At 45.5% G+C, this 16,053-nt stretch overlaps 1 protein-coding gene across 1 annotated transcript in view; it reads left to right on the top strand.

Moving 5' to 3' along the window:
• LOC138293617 (membrane-spanning 4-domains subfamily A member 15-like) overlaps window positions 1-16,053 on the top strand; it is a 95,644-nt gene that overhangs the window by 63,914 nt on the left and 15,677 nt on the right. Inside the window, exon 3 of the mRNA XM_069232893.1 lies at window positions 13,995-14,051. Within this exon, the coding sequence (XP_069088994.1) occupies window positions 13,995-14,051 (57 nt within the window). The remainder of the gene's footprint in view (window positions 1-13,994; window positions 14,052-16,053) is intronic.

The following is a 16,053-nucleotide window of genomic DNA, read 5'->3' as shown; positions in this document are numbered from 1 at the left end:
GGCGATCTTCTGGAGATCGCCCACCGGCCCAGCGGGAAAGTCAAAATGACCCCTGCGGTCATTTGACCGCGGTGCGGTCTTTGGGCAGTTTCCACCCGGCGGGCGGCGCCCGCCACCCGCCGGGCTCGGAATGAGCCCCTTAGTCCCATCAACTTTCTAGAAGATGGAGCCATAGAGTCAGTGCAAAGAGAAGAGAGGGGGAGTGGGTGGAGGGGTAAAGAGCTTGAGAATCAAAAACTAGAAACAAAAAGCAGCAGGAGAAGAGAGTATTGGACAATGAGCTAAATAATCAAAAAGTCAACAAAAAAATTGTGATTTATTTAAGTGATTCTCCAGACCATTTTTCACTTTTTACAAAAACACAAGTGTGAGAGGGAAAAGTAAATGACACACAGGTATGAGTGAGAGTGAAGAGGTACAGGAACTGAAGCTTCATGCTTACTGAATGCGGCAGTCATGAGACACTTGGTTCTCCATCTGGAAGAGAAAGAGTGTAGGGAAGTGGACAGGACGAAAATAAAATTGCAAGTAACTTGCAAGGGGAGCCTTTGCAGTAGCAGGGATAGTAAACGGTATGCAGCGGTATGTGAGGGGTGAAGAAAAAGAGGGTTTCCCCTGAAAATAAGTCAAACAAGTAGAGTGGAAAGAGCAGGTGCATACTATAGAAGGTAAAGGAACAACGGAAAAGGGTGTGCGTTGGAGGTGAGGAATGACACATGAGTTATTGTAAAGAGCAAAGGGGATAATCTCTACAGAAATCCATCTACTTTAATATATAACATTTTTGGACCACTTACGTTTGAGGAGGAATGAGGTGGAAGGCCAAGTTTCTTGTAAGGTTATGGAACTTTGAGGTGACATGAAATAGCCTTACAATGTACGACAGGGAGTACTTTATTCCTTATACTACATGGTCACATCATCACCCTTCCCACAAACCACTGAAGTCCTTTATGTGGACCTATTCCATATGAAACAGAGAGCATGTTTGCAAACATGAAGAATAAAAAAATAGAATATTGTAGGAAGTTGGCTCTGTATGTGCTATTTCAAAGTAAGGAATAGCATGCACAGAGTCCAAGGGTTCCCCTTAGAGGTAAAATAGTGGTAAAAATAGATAATACTAATGCTCTATTTTGTGGTAGTGTGGTCGAGCAGTAGGCTTATCCAAGGAGTAGTGTTAAGCATTTGTTGTACATACACATAGACAATAAATGAGGTACACACACTCAGAGACAAATCCAGCCAATAGGTTTTGTTATAGAAAAATATCTTTTCTTAGTTTATTTTAAGAACCACAGGTTCAAATTTAACATGTAATATCTTGTTTGAAAGGTATTGCAGGTAAGTACATTAGGAACTTTGAATCATTTCAATTGCATGTATACTTTTCAAGTTATTCACAAATAGCTATTTTAAAAGTGGACACCGTGCAATTTTCACAGTTCCTGGGGGAGGTAAGTTTTTGTTAGTTTTACCAGGTAAGTAAGATACTTACAGGGTTCAGTTCTTAGTCCAAGGTAGCCCACCGTTGGGGGTTCAGAGCAACCCCAAAGTTACCACACCAGCAGCTCAGGGCCGGTCAGGTGCAGAGTTCAAAGTGGTGCCCAAAACGCATAGGCTATAATGGAGAGAAGGGGGTGCCCCGGTTCCGGTCTGCTTGCAGGTAAGTACCCACGTCTTCGGAGGGCAGACCAGGGGGGTTTTGTAGGGCACCGGGGGGGACACAAGCCCACACAGAAATTTCACCCTCAGCGGCGCGGGGGCGGCCGGGTGCAGTGTTAGAACAAGCGTCGGGTTCGCAATGTAAGTCAATGAGAGATCAAGGGATCTCTTCAGCGCTGCAGGCAGGCAAGGGGGGGCTTCCTCGGGGAAACCTCCACTTGGGCAAGGGAGAGGGACTCCTGGGGGTCACTTCTGCAGTGAAAGTCCGGTCCTTCCGGTCCTGGGGGCTGCGGGTGCAGGGTCTTTTCCAGGCGTCGGGACTTAGGTTTCAGAGAGTCGCGGTCAGGGGAAGCCTCGGGATTCCCTCTGCAGGCGCCGCTGTGGGGGCTCAGGGGGGACAGGTTTTGGTACTCACAGTCGTAGAGTAGTCCGGGGGTCCTCCCTGAGGTGTTGGTTCTCCACCAGCCGAGTCGGGGTCACCGGGTGCAGTGTTGCAAGTCTCACGCTTCTTGCGGGGAGTTGCAGGGTTCTTTAAAGCTGCTTCTTGAAACAAAGTTGCAGTCTTTTTGGAGCAGGTCCGCTGTCCTCGGGAGTTTCTTGTCGTCGTCGAAGCAGGGCAGTCCTCAGAGGATTCAGAGGTCGCTGGTCCCTTTGGAAGGCGTCGCTGGAGCAGAGTTCTTTGGAAGGCAGGAGACAGGCCGGTGAGTTTCTGGAGCCAAGGCAGTTGTTGTCTTCTGGTCTTCCTCTGCAGGGGTTTTCAGCTGGGCAGTCCTTCTTCTTGTTGTTGCAGGAATCTAATTTTCTAGGGTTCAGGGTAGCCCTTAAATACTAAATTTAAGGGCGTGTTTAGGTCTGGGGGGTTAGTAGCCAATGGCTACTAGCCCTGAGGGTGGGTACACCCTCTTTGTGCCTCCTCCCAAGGGGAGGGGGTCACAATCCTTACCCTATTGGGGGAATCCTCCATCTGCAAGATGGAGGATTTCTAAAAGTTAGAGTCACCTCAGCTCAAGACACCTTAGGGGCTGTCCTGACTGGCCAGTGACTCCTCCTTGTTGCTTTCTTTGTTCCCTCCAGCCTTGCCGCCAAAAGTGGGGGCCGTGGCCGGAGGGGGCGGGCAACTCCACTAAGCTGGAGTGCCCTGCTGGGCTGTGACAAAGGGGTGAGCCTTTGAGGCTCACCGCCAGGTGTTACAGCTCCTGCCTGGGGGAGGTGTTAGCATCTCCACCCAGTGCAGGCTTTGTTACTGGCCTCAGAGTGACAAAGGCACTCTCCCCATGGGGCCAGCAACATGTCTCTAGTGTGGCAGGCTGCTGGAACTAGTCAGCCTACACAGACAGTCGGTTAAGTTTCAGGGGGCACCTCTAAGGTGCCCTCTGGTGTGTATTTTGCAATAAAATGTACACTGGCATCAGTGTGCATTTATTGTGCTGAGAAGTTTGATACCAAACTTCCCAGTTTTCAGTGTAGCCATTATGGTGCTGTGGAGTTCGTGTTTGACAAACTCCCAGACCATATACTCTTATGGCTACCCTGCACTTACAATGTCTAAGGTTTTGTTTAGACACTGTAGGGGTACCATGCTCATGCACTGGTACCCTCACCTATGGTATAGTGCACCCTGCCTTAGGGCTGTACGGCCTGCTAGAGGGGTGTCTTACCTATACTGCATAGGCAGTGAGAGGCTGGCATGGCACCCTGAGGGGAGTGCCATGTCGACTTACTCGTTTTGTCCTCACTAGCACACACAAGCTGGCAAGCAGTGTGTCTGTGCTGAGTGAGAGGTCTCCAGGGTGGCATAAGACATGCTGCAGCCCTTAGAGACCTTCCTTGGCATCAGGGCCCTTGGTACTAGAAGTACCAGTTACAAGGGACTTATCTGGATGCCAGGGTCTGCCAATTGTGGATACAAAAGTACAGGTTAGGGAAAGAACACTGGTGCTGGGGCCTGGTTAGCAGACCTCAGCACACTTTCAATTGTAAACATAGCATCAGCAAAGGCAAAAAGTCAGGGGGCAACCATGCCAAGGAGGCATTTCCTTACAAATATCTATGGCAAAATTAAACACACAAAAAATGTGGTTAGATATTTGTTTCAAGACGATATTAGAATCAGTTCAAAGAAGTCGGGTTTTTTAAAAAAAAGATGCAGTATCTTGGAATGTATAGAAGCATGTAGAATGATTCTAACATTCTATAATTACCTAAGGAGTGCAAAAAATATATAATTTCTGCTTGCCACTGTACAGCTAGACCAGACCAGAAGAAAGAAAAGCTTTGTTTGTTTTTTGTTCTTTAAAAAGCTGCTTTAATTATGCTCCATGACCTGGCCTGTCTTTCCCTTTGGCTGTTGCCTGTGGCAGTAGACATTCTGTTACAAGTTATCACATTTTAGTTCATTTCTTTAAAATAGGTGACTTGATGCATCACAAGCCACATATTAAAAGAAATCAGAGATGGGTTTTTAAACAGGGATTGCAGGGTCCCATGAATTATGTATTAATACCTGGAGTCCAAACTTCCCTGTGTGATTACATTTATGATCAGAGGTTTCTAAAATATGTTTTTGTCACTCAGAAGGTTGGATTGCAGGATAACAGTTTCAATATATAGTTCTCCCATATGCCATCCATAATATGGGTTTCGATGGCAGTGATGAATGTGAATATTGTGGCACATAGATAACTTTACCTAAACGCCACAACTATATTTTAAAAATGTGTTATCTGTAATGCAAGAGTTCAAAGTTTCAAAGTTTCCCAGCCCGGGCGGAAGGAGGAAAAGTCTAGAAAGGACAAAAAAGCTGGAAGATGCTAGGTATTATCCTTGCTTCAGCAAGGCCAAAAACCTTACAATAGGTATTTTTCATGCACGATTATTTTCATCAATGAAACTTTTGAGCCACACACACCGAAATGCTGGATGAGAGATCCGCCTGTTGGTCTCATGATACTGAGGAATGCCTTTGTGGCTTTGCCTGTGTGGATTAAGGAAGGTGAAAACATACAGGGAGTTCACTTAGAGAAACAGCCCTTCATCAGAAGGCTTTATCAGGACTGGGTTGCTCACAAAGCCTGTTTCACAATGTTCCTACATCAATCTGTAGGGAAAGTGGGAGTGTTGAGTATAGTAACTGGTGTAGGAATGGGTGGAAAGATGCCATTGGTGATAAATCAGGATTTTGACTAAGAACTCATTTAATCAAGTTTTAGAACTGGATCTGACACACATTTTCCTTGAACATGGCTGTCAACATGTATATTCACCTGCAGATCCTTTTATTCCTGATACAATGATTTGGCCGAAAAGTGAGAACAACAGTTCCCTTATTCAGTCTCTAGAAAGAGTAAGGTTTGTGTCTGGCAAGGATGGTTTCTGTGAACCGGTGGCTTCCTGGAAGCTACTTGCTAAGAGAAGATTCTGATAATCCTGAGGGAGATGCTCCTGGAATGCTATCCTGTAGTTGCCTTAACAATAGTCCATTTTTGTTTAAAAAAAGAATGTATGATGAAACAACGAATGCTGCAACCACACATGCCTGAACAACGCGGTCAGAACGACTGCATTGTTACCATGAATGCCTTTACCATGCATGCCTTTACAACAATTTTTTGTTGTAAAAGCATGCCTAGTAAAGGCATGTGTGGGAACGTCATGCGTGGTTCTAGCATGCGACCCCCCCCACCTGCCCTAAGGCCCAGAAGTACCCCACCCCTAATACTAAAACTACCCATCCCCCACCCCTAAAACAAAACTACCCCGGCTACCTCCTACCCACCCTGAGCCCTAAACCCTTCACAGACCTCCGCCACGAGCCCTAAAAACAATCGACCTCCCCACCCTACCCCTAAAACAAATACTACCCCCATCCACTCACCCCCAAAAACCTAGCTACCCCAATCCCGCCACCCTAAAAACCTAACTACCCCACCCACCAACCCCAAAAACAAAAGTACCCCAACCTCCCACCCCCAAAACAAAACTACAGCGACCCCCCCACCGCGCCCCTTAAAACAGAACTACCCGGATCCACCACCCTGCACCCTAAAAAAAGAACTTCCCCAATCATCGCCCCAAAAAATCCAGAACTACCCCGATCCCCCCACCCCGCCCCTAAATAACAAACTACCCCAACCCCCCACCCCAAGACCTTAATCCACCCCACCCCTAAAAACTACCACCAACCCTGCCCCATCCCCACTTACCTGACCGCGTCCTCCCGATGCACTCTCCCTTTTTCTTTGCCTTAACCAAACATGTGCGTTGTCCAGCACGTGTGGTTAAGGAAGAGAAAAGGGGAGTTGTTGTTTAGGCAAGCGTGGTTCCGCTTGCATTAACAACGTAATCGTTATTCCGGAGTCACTGTTCCTGGACGTTTTCCCTTCTTTCTGTCAGTAAAACATAAAAAGATAGATTCATCCCCAAAATGGACTACTGTCCCGAAAACTCTATGAAACAAACATAGTATGCGAAACTCATTACTGTAGATGCAAGAATTAAATAAACCCACTGAAATTAGTAAGCACGATTGTTATTCAATGAACAGATGTGAAGGTGCAGCAGCCTGGCTCGTCACAGAGCTGGCACGTACAGCATCGTAAAGCACCATGCCTTTCCTCTGTTACCTACATCAAGATGGCTGCGACATTAGCCCACAGGCTACATTACAAGCTCAACCACACATCCAGTCTCAAGCTCTGAGTGCATGCACGTGGCCACCTCCACTGCATCCACCCTCCTCCCACAGTGTAGATCTTGTGTACATTACTCTCCTGGGTGAATGTGATACTTCTCCATTGTTTATCAAGGAACACGTTCTACGTTAAACATATTGAATGCAGATGACTCCAATATAGCTCTATAGCCCGCCATAGTGGGCTATACCGGCCATTAAATGCCTGCTACAGCGCTAAAGGTCCATCAGGGCAGAATGTTCTAATTACTAAAACAAAGGCCTCAAAGAGCCCGAGGAGGCTGAAATCCGCTCTGGTCCTTGAGGCCTTTGTTCACAGCTGTTGCTGTGAACGACAAACATTAGAATATTGATGCTCCAGGCCTTTATCAGCCATTAGAAGCCCCGAACACTCCAATTTCTTCAATGGAGCTCTCAACATTCCATGCTCTAATTTGTGGTTTGCGCTGTCGTAAGACAATGATCATCTTTCTCTGCTCAAGCACAATATTCCACTGTTGCTTGTGTTAGCCTTTGATTATAAGATGCCAAAGGTTTTTTCAGGTACATGAACACAGATAGCAGTTTTTGCTGTTTGAAGGCTGTGGCCTTTACTATATGAAAATGGCACCTTTGTAGGATCAAAGTTCTAGTCTCCCTGCCCTAAAAGTATTCTTTAAGTTCTCTTTAGTGCTGCTTATAAGTGAGAATGTAGCTAATGATCAACAGTCCTGAGATGCTATTCAGATCCTAGACTTCTGATTCCTGGATCCATATGATGTCTTGGCATGTCTGGTCTCAAATTTAGACCCACAGTAGGGTGACTGGGGGGACATTTTAAAAATCAACTCATCAAAATGGCAGTCCAAATTACATTAGGGCAATGGTTCCCAACCTTTAGACTCCTGAGGAACCCCATGAATCATTACTGAAAGCCAGGGACCCCCAAGCAATTTGTACGATTTAAATTTCAAACATTAAAACAGTAATTTGCAAAAATACACAAATAGGTGCACACCAAAAAAATACTAGAATTACTAAAGATATAATTATGTTATATTGAAAAAATATGCAAAAATCAAAACATTTTAATGAGAAGGTTGGTGCTGCATCTCGGGGACTAATTTTTCAATGTTTGGTTTTATTGAGAAAAGTTGACTCTTCAGGTTACATTCTACATTTCACAAGCGATTTCTGTTTTGATTTTTTAGGTACATAAGATCTGAGAAAGCTTTTTCACATAAATATGTGGTTGGGGAAGTTAGTAAAACCATAAGGGCCTCTCCTCTCTCCCTAGCCTCTCTGTAACATGTAATTCATTTCTTTTATGGCACCTTGCATACCAGTGTAGGGTGTTGGAGCACTTTAGAGGGGACTATAAGGTGTAGGATTCACATCATCCATACTGAAAGGCATTTTCTAAGAATGCTTGGTCTGGAGAAGCACAAACTCGGCATTCAGATCAAAACACAGTGGTTAGCGTTGACTTTATTGATAATGTTTTTCTTCGCAAGCAAGCCTTTTTTAGCAGCTTAAGGAAAATGAAACACTGGGAACAACACCTTTCTAATTTGTGCTATGCAGTTTGCATGCAGCTCTTTAATAGCAGTTCATAGCTCAATGTAGGGATTACGACTGTAATTTATGAACTGCACAGTAACAGAAGAATCTGTTTGACACAAGCAGTGACCCACTGTGCTATGCACATAAAATACTGTTCTCTGCATGATGCATGTTCTTTGCAGCAGGCATATTGACCATCTGTGCTACCTTAGAGTCAAAACAGCCACTAGACAAAACCACCGTGAGCCTGCAAGGGAAGATCAAAGCGCTGCTGACTTCCCCACTGCACAGGCCGAGCACGGGCAAAGCCCGGGACAAGGGCAGACCCATCCTGCGCCCGTCAGTGACAGGAAGAGGCAGGGCAAGGCCGCCCCATTGGCTCTCCATCGCGATGCTCCGTTCTGCCCTCACGGGGTAGGAGTTAATAGTTTACACTTTCTTCGATTAATAGTGTTGTGTTTGTGTTTATTGACCTGGTCAGCCTTGCGCTCTTTTGTGTCACCTATTTACTCACAACCTCCTCCTGGTAGTCCTTAGCATCACTTAGCTAGGAGTTTGGTAGACTATCTATTCTTCTGCTATGGGGAATCAAAAGGCTACTGACACTCTGCAGGGCAAAAGGTTCAAACACCACAAATCAGCTTCTCTCCATCCTCCAGATGCCCTGGTTGAGAGCACCACCCTCAAAGACAAAGATATAAAGGAAGTAGAAACTCTCCTGGGAGGAATCAGCACTTCTGCATCTGGGAGTAACCAAGCCCTCAAGAAAGCCCCTGCTGTTTTTTTACAGAAACAACAGAGTAAAGTATCCTTGACACAGGAAGACCCAGCCTCTATTACCACAGGTGTGGAAGATCTAACTAATGTCTCACCTTCCATTTGTTTAAATCATCATGCATTCCTGAGAATATACCTGTGCCATTGTCTCCTATTATAACTTGCGTTAATAGATTTTCACCTCTAGCTACTCATTCACCTGAGGTGGGCACCACAAAGGAATTTTCCAGACCTTGCAAGCGACTAGCGTTGCCTTTGCACTTCGCACGTAAAGTCAGGGAAAATTCTAACAGTGCTGTTGTTCACCTTGAAATCGCCTCTCTTTCTCGCCTAAGAATGTGGTTGCGGTCTTTACAGAACAGCAGCTTGGAAGCTATTGGATGTGGGCATGGCGTCAGCCAGGGGCCAGAGGGCTCGCCAGCACCCTGTGCACTCTTTGCAGCACAAAAAAGGAGGAAAGACCGTCTGGAGCCACTGTTTAATGGAGCTAGTTGTCCAGGTATTCGACCAGGTTAGTTCACTTGGCACACTCGGGGAGGCCCACCACATGTATGTTATTACGCCACAACCTATTTTCGGCGTTTTCCACTCTTGTTTCTAATAGGTGAACTTTCAACTCTAGAGTGGTCAAGCGTTCCGTTGCCGCTGTCAGTTCTGGGGACAGACCATGCAAGTCTTTTTCAGCAGTGGTGGCCCGTTCTGCCAGGCGGTGGTGTTCATCACGCAGTGTTCCCATGTCACAGACCAGGGTGTCCATCTTGGCCTCTAGTACCTCTCCCATGTCCAGGATGAAAAAAGGGGGGGGCGGCTGCATTTCATAGTCGGTAAATGTATATGTCCTGGTGGATAAGAGATATCAAGAAGGCCCAGTGGTTAATGCTTTCAATTGTGGGGCCTATGTTAATGCGGATGAGGTCTCCATTTGTATTGGAAAGGGTATGCCGGGCAGTGCAGCGTCCCCTCCCCTGACCGTGGCCCGCAAGTTACCCCCAGGCAGAAACACACCGGGTCGTCAAAGTTAGTGGGGGGGGTGAAGGAGGAACATCCCTTAGTGCTCCGCTACCTTGTCCACCTCACCGTGTTGTAGGTTGATGGTCTGGGCCACAGAGGAATGCCACCTTTTCCCCCCTGCATGTCGCGTTCAGGCCTGCAAACTGGGCAGCGACAGCCGCGGGACGGTGCCGTTATAAAGCAGGTTTGCGCCTCCTTCCTCACCTCTGTTCTCAGGGTGGTCTCACATGCTCCTTGCAGTGCTCGCTTGTCTGCCATCCCGGTCTGGTGTTCCAGCAAGGGGCTCTAGCGGTTCAATACCGTGGCTGCACCAGGAGCCGGGCAGTGCGGCCTGTATCCGCCATCTTCAGGCCGTGCCGCTTTTCCTCCCATCGTACGCAGATGTTTCCCCCTGTGCCCTGTCGGATACTCCCAGGCCGACAGGTGGGGTGCCGGGGTATCTTGGGGGACTCAGTGGGATGATGCTGTCCGCAGGCTTGGAATTGGGTGGCAGGATGGAGCCAGATGGGGGTTCATCAGCGTGAGCTCCACTCTGTGCGACTCTCGCCATTGTCGGCTAGCCACACACCCTGGTAATACCTCAGTGATACGAACTAAAAGAACCAAATTCAAATTGAATCAAGCTAGAGCACATAAGCATTGGGAGTCTGAATTATGGGAAAATATCTATGAAGCAGCCGTGCTAAATTTTACTAGGAAATTTGGCCAATTCCATCACACCTGAGGCATAGCATTCACATTTTTCAGACCTCTATTGGCTTCCATGGAGGACTGCTACTGATGGCATTGCACAGCTGTAGGGGAGAGATCCCTCACCCCCACTGAGCCTCTTACGACAGACCTGAGGAATACAATCAGTGCAACAAAAGCTATTGCAGTGAAAAAGGCTGCCGTTTCTGATGTTGTCCCTGGTGATTAAATTTTTTTGCCAACATTGAGGCTGGGTTCGATATTTTAATAAACCATCAAACTACTTTTTGGAGGAGCAAGCCTTCCTGCGAGCTGGAAGGCTGCAGAAATTGTGCCCATTTTCAAAAAGGGCCGGCGGTATTCCCCCTAAATTATAGGCCGATTAGCCTTATAGATGTAGCCCAAAAGGTCTTTGCAAGACAAATTTAGGGCAAGCTTGAATCCTGGATTGTCGAACATCAGGTCCTTTTCCCTCTGCAGGCATGGTCTAGGTGAGGGATCAGTACAACTGACCAAGTCTTCAGGCTCCTATTAATTTATTGGATAGCAGTGGTCATTCAGAGGGCACATTTATATCTCGTCTTTGTAGACTTGAAGTCTGATTTTGACTGTGCGCCTTGAGATGGATTGTGGATGTCTTGGTTCGCCTCCACCAGGATATGCATGTCCAAGTGAGTTGGGGCCAGGGTGACTGACCAGATGACATCCAGAGAGGTGTTCAACAAGGGTGTGTCCTAGCCCACAACCTACTTTCTCTATATTTAAATGGGGCGGTATAGTTTGTGGAGGTTGATCTAAACGATGCCCCTCAATTGGGAGGTATTAAGACTCTCCTTTTATTATTTGCCAATGACACCGTCATAATTTCAAAGGCCCCTACAGGCCTTCATTGTCTGGTGAATAACTTTGAAGCATTTTGTGTCGAAAAGGGCCTCATGATAAACTCCAAGACAAAGTTCATGGCGATTAGCCTCTACAGTTCTTTCCGGGGTTCAATAATGCTGAGGAACAGCCTGCTGGATAGAATCAGCGAGTTTGATTACTTAGGAATTAGGATAAATAAATCTTTATCATGGCTGCCCCCGGGTCCAGAAGAACAGCTTGAGCTTAACTAACTATTCTGCTGCTATTATAAGATGTTATAAGTCCTCCGGAAATAGACTCATCTCGCCTGTGCTCTAGGTCTATAGGGCCAAGGTCAAGGCTCCACATGGGTTTAACTATCGGGCAACTCAAACCATACCATGCTTGGTGTGGCTGGGAATGCATTCCTGAGATCTCTAACTACCCTTCCAAAGAATACCCCATTAATACCTTTAAGATGGGATATGGCCATTGACTCGATGATACACAAGGCCTAACTTAGACCGCCTCCATACTGGAGAAGGCTAAACCATTCCCAAGACTTAGAGGTGTACCGTGGAGCCCTGGAGTACATTGGATAGCTCTGGTAAAATCAAGTGGCTGCCCCAGGTGAAAAAGCTATTATTCCAGCTTGGCCTAGAGAACTACTGGTCCTCCTCCGCATCTATGATCTACCTGTCTAAGGCCAACCTCAACAACGCATTTTGGGTATGAGCAATGTGTTTGCAAAGTCTCTTATTTCCACTTTTTTAGATTTTAAACTTGAACCTGAATTTGAGCCCTTTTTAGATCACATTACCATCCCAGCTGCAAAGCATCTTTAATTGAAATTCCACTGTGGTAGCTTACCCCTCTTGTCTTTACTAGTAAAGTGAAACCCTCAAACACTCCACATGTAACAAAGGAAACTTTGGGGGTATTTAGAACCCTGGCGGTCTTTGACCGCCAGAGCTGTTTCGACGATTGCACCGTCAACAGGCTGGCGGTGCAATTCTTGGAATTACGACCGCAGCGGAAGTGCCGCGGTCGCCCCACCGGGACCGGTGGTTTTCCACCAGGTTGGTCCTGGTGGATTTAATCCTCCAGGGCAGCGCTGCTTGCAGCGCTGCCGACGGGATTATGAGTCCCCCTCCCGCCAGCCTTTTCATGGCGGTAGGAAACGCCATGAAAAGGCTGGCGGCAAGGGGAGTCACAGGGCCCCCTGGCACAGCCCCATGAAGCTTTTCACTGTCTGCATAGTAGACAGTGAAAAGTGCGAAGGGTGCAACTGCACCCGTCGCACCGCCGCAACACATGTTGCGGCTGAGATCCCCGCTGGGCCGGCGGGCGGAAACTCGCTTTTCCGCCTGCAGGCCCAGCGGGGATGTCGAAATGGCCACCGCGGGAGTGCGGCTGCATTGGCGGCCGCACGGTGCCCACCAATGTTGTAATGAGGGCCTTTGTCTCATTTTATCTTTTTTTGCCCTGCCGATGCTCGCCCCCGGAAAGTTTGGATTATACCATTGTGTAAACAGCTTGGCTGTAGACAGCTTTAGGTTGCCATACGGCTCCTTCAACTGTATCCCTGCAAAAGGTTGTGCATTCAGTCTCTAAATTTCTTCACTGGAGCTGGGCCACTACATGTAAAACAATGGAATGATCTTTCGGAGGCTGCTGCATAATGTTTCCACTTTGGCAAATTTTCTTCTAGTCTTGTTTTCTGATCATTTTATGATTCAGAATTCTTGCTCATATTATGTACGTCTTTTTAGTATATATTTTTCATCTACTTTGTGTCTTATTCGGTTTATCCTAAGCCAGCATTTACTTTTTCTTATTAGGTTTATCCTATGCCAGCATTTACTTTTTGACACCTTTTTAAGATATGTATGATAGATATATATCGCTTGAGGTTTGTGGAGGTCTCATTGTACTAGTTTATGTTTTACTTGCACAAAGTCTATTTTACCTTTTAACTGTGTGGCTTATTTATGGGTACTGAGGTCCTCTGTCGAGCCTTTTATGTGATGTACGTGTATTGTATTGTTTTGCCACTTTTATGGTAGGAAATACCAAATAAAGTTATTGATGATGAAAACATTTCAAGCATGAAATCAATTCGTTTTATTCATAGACTTCAAAATATTTATTTCAAGTAAATGTACTGAACAGTGTATCTTGATCCTTGCTATGGAAAGAGACAGTTTCCAAAAGACATTTTGGTATGGACCGACTCTTGTTTCTGGAATTAAGTAATTATCTTTGTCAATGACAGACCATTGGTGGTTATCATCTAAGGATGCCAGCTGATTTATTCATGCAAAACAAAGGAAATTCTATCAAAAAACACCTTCCATTAAATACTTTCAAGAGGATTGATATTCATATTTGTGACTCTAGCTTGAAACTTTTACATATCAAGAATTTTGTGAATTGTTGATGTCAGGACTAAGGCCCATATTTATACTTTTTTAGTGCTCCATTTGCGTCAATTGTATTTTGTACGTTTGCGCCACTTTTGCGTCCAAAAATGACGCAAATGCAAAAGTATAAATATGGGCCTAAATTTCTAAACTTATGGTCATAAGGGAGGGGTTGGTTGTAGCCACTTAGGTCATAGTCGGTAAGGATTTAAGTCAAAAGAAGTGGGAACTTTGACCAAATGGGTTGGCTACCTATCTATTTGGTGTCATGATGAGGGGTGGTATCATCCTATGTTGGTTCATGACTGTCTGAATATAGTGACTTGTAACTAACTACCCTCACTCTCTTGCAGTTTATTGTGTCTGGGATGCTATCAATAACTGCTGAAATCAAGGGATCAATGAAGCTGGTGAGTTCCACTCCTATTTTTTGTTTTTTTTTGTTTTTTACTTGCACACTGCAAACGTTTTACTACGCCACCAACCCAAGTGTAATTGACATTTTTTGTAATTTTATGTACTCAATATAATGCTTTTATGCTGATGGGTTCACCCTTTTCACATACTTTTCGTAGCAAGACTGGTTTGGGAAGAAAATGTCTTTCAGGAACTGATGGGCGCTGAGATCGACAGATATTTATTACTTGAACAGGTGTCCCACCAGCATCTCATGTCAATTGTTTATGCAAAGTGTGCCCTGCAATACACCTGTCTTACAGGTGAGCCGTGTAATGCATTTTATGTAACTTGCATAACTTTTGTGGAAATTACTGCATTATAGGAACAATACTATGCAATCTCGCCCACCCCTAATTTGCCTCAGTGCCTCCATTGTAGCCATACTAGGAGTATTTATTGACTTCTCAATAGCCAAAGCGATGGACCCCATAAATAGATGATCCTAAAAGAATATCGTGCAGGTCTGGACCTTACTCAGGAGCTCATGATTTATCTCATAAAGGATCAGTAAGACCTTTGTGTGTATTTCCAGTCTGAAGACCCAAATGCAACATGCATGGGTCTAAAGCTCATGATTTATCTCATGAAGGATCAGTAAGACCTTTGTGTGTATATCCAGCCTGAAGACCCAAATCCAACATGCATGGGTCTAAAGCCAAAGCCAGGTGTACCTGGGTATCAAACCCTTTTGTCTTGCTGCATGATAAAATCAAGGAACTGTCCAAGATCACCTGGATTCATGAAGACAGTAAAGATATCTCTCTTTCAGAACAGAGGACTTTGCATCACGCCAACTAAGAACCAGAACAAATGTGCCACACAATGATGGTATGGATGACAGATTTCTATTTCCATTTCTGTTTGGAAGTGCATCCTCCGGGCAAGGGCTTATGGCACTGTGGGACGAATTTAAGAAGAGTGGCGCTGCATCCAAGGCAGCACCGCTTTTCTTGCGCCCCACTAACGCCATCACGTGTGCACCGTATTTAAGATATGATGCACCATGGTGGTAGTTAGAACAATAGCGTCAGCATTTTTTAAGCTATTGTGGTTATTTGCTACACTAGCGTCACATGCATTCTGCCACTTTGTAAATATGGCGCAGGGAAAAGGCCACCTTAGCGCCGCCTTAGCATGAAAAAAATGATGCTAAGACACCACTAAGGGGGCGCAAGGGGCTCTTAAATCTGCCCCTCTGCTGCTTTCACAGATGAATCAGGACCATACTTAATTTTCCTCAAGACACCCTAGAGAACTTGGCCCAAATACCTATTCCATCATGGGTCTTGGCACTAAGATCAGATGTTCACTGGCATTGCAGACTAAGGTACTCTCCAAATATTGCTAATGACACCACCCCATTAAGTTGTCTGTAAATATTTCGTGATATAGCACCATAACTCAATGCTCGATAGGTATTTCCATCATAGTAATTCCGTTTAAGCCTATGCGTGTTTTACCATATCCTCCAGGGTTAATGTCTGCTTGCTCCAATTCTACCTCATCTCACTATAGTCTCTTCTAAACATTCTTTCCCCAAGTAAAGGGTATGAGAAACTCAAGTGTGCACGATCACCTCTATGCCATCAAAAGTCCCATCTTAGTCAGGCTCTGTTAATCCTTCTCGTGCACAGTTCACTGCACTTGTTCATTTGCAACACAAACTTCCCCATTTCTTCTTCCGCCTCTTCCATGAACACATTTTGCACTTTGACTTCCCTACACTCTCTGGCATAATGCATTTTCTTCTCAAATTTCTGACATGGTGATTTATATAGATAGCACCTGCTATCAGTGGGCTCATGACCAGGATTACCACATTGTAAACAATTTAATTGTCCCCAGCACTCAACATCTTTTCTCCTTCATCACCTTTTTGACTCTTGTTATATTCCTCTTTCTTTTCCTCATATATTTCTAGGGGTCGACTACAACATTGTGAATTCTGCTCAC

This window comes from Pleurodeles waltl, chromosome 4_2, assembly GCF_031143425.1.
Source record: "Pleurodeles waltl isolate 20211129_DDA chromosome 4_2, aPleWal1.hap1.20221129, whole genome shotgun sequence".
NCBI classification, from domain to species: domain Eukaryota; kingdom Metazoa; phylum Chordata; class Amphibia; order Caudata; family Salamandridae; genus Pleurodeles; species Pleurodeles waltl.
This window is presented reverse-complemented; position numbering and strand designations above follow the sequence as displayed.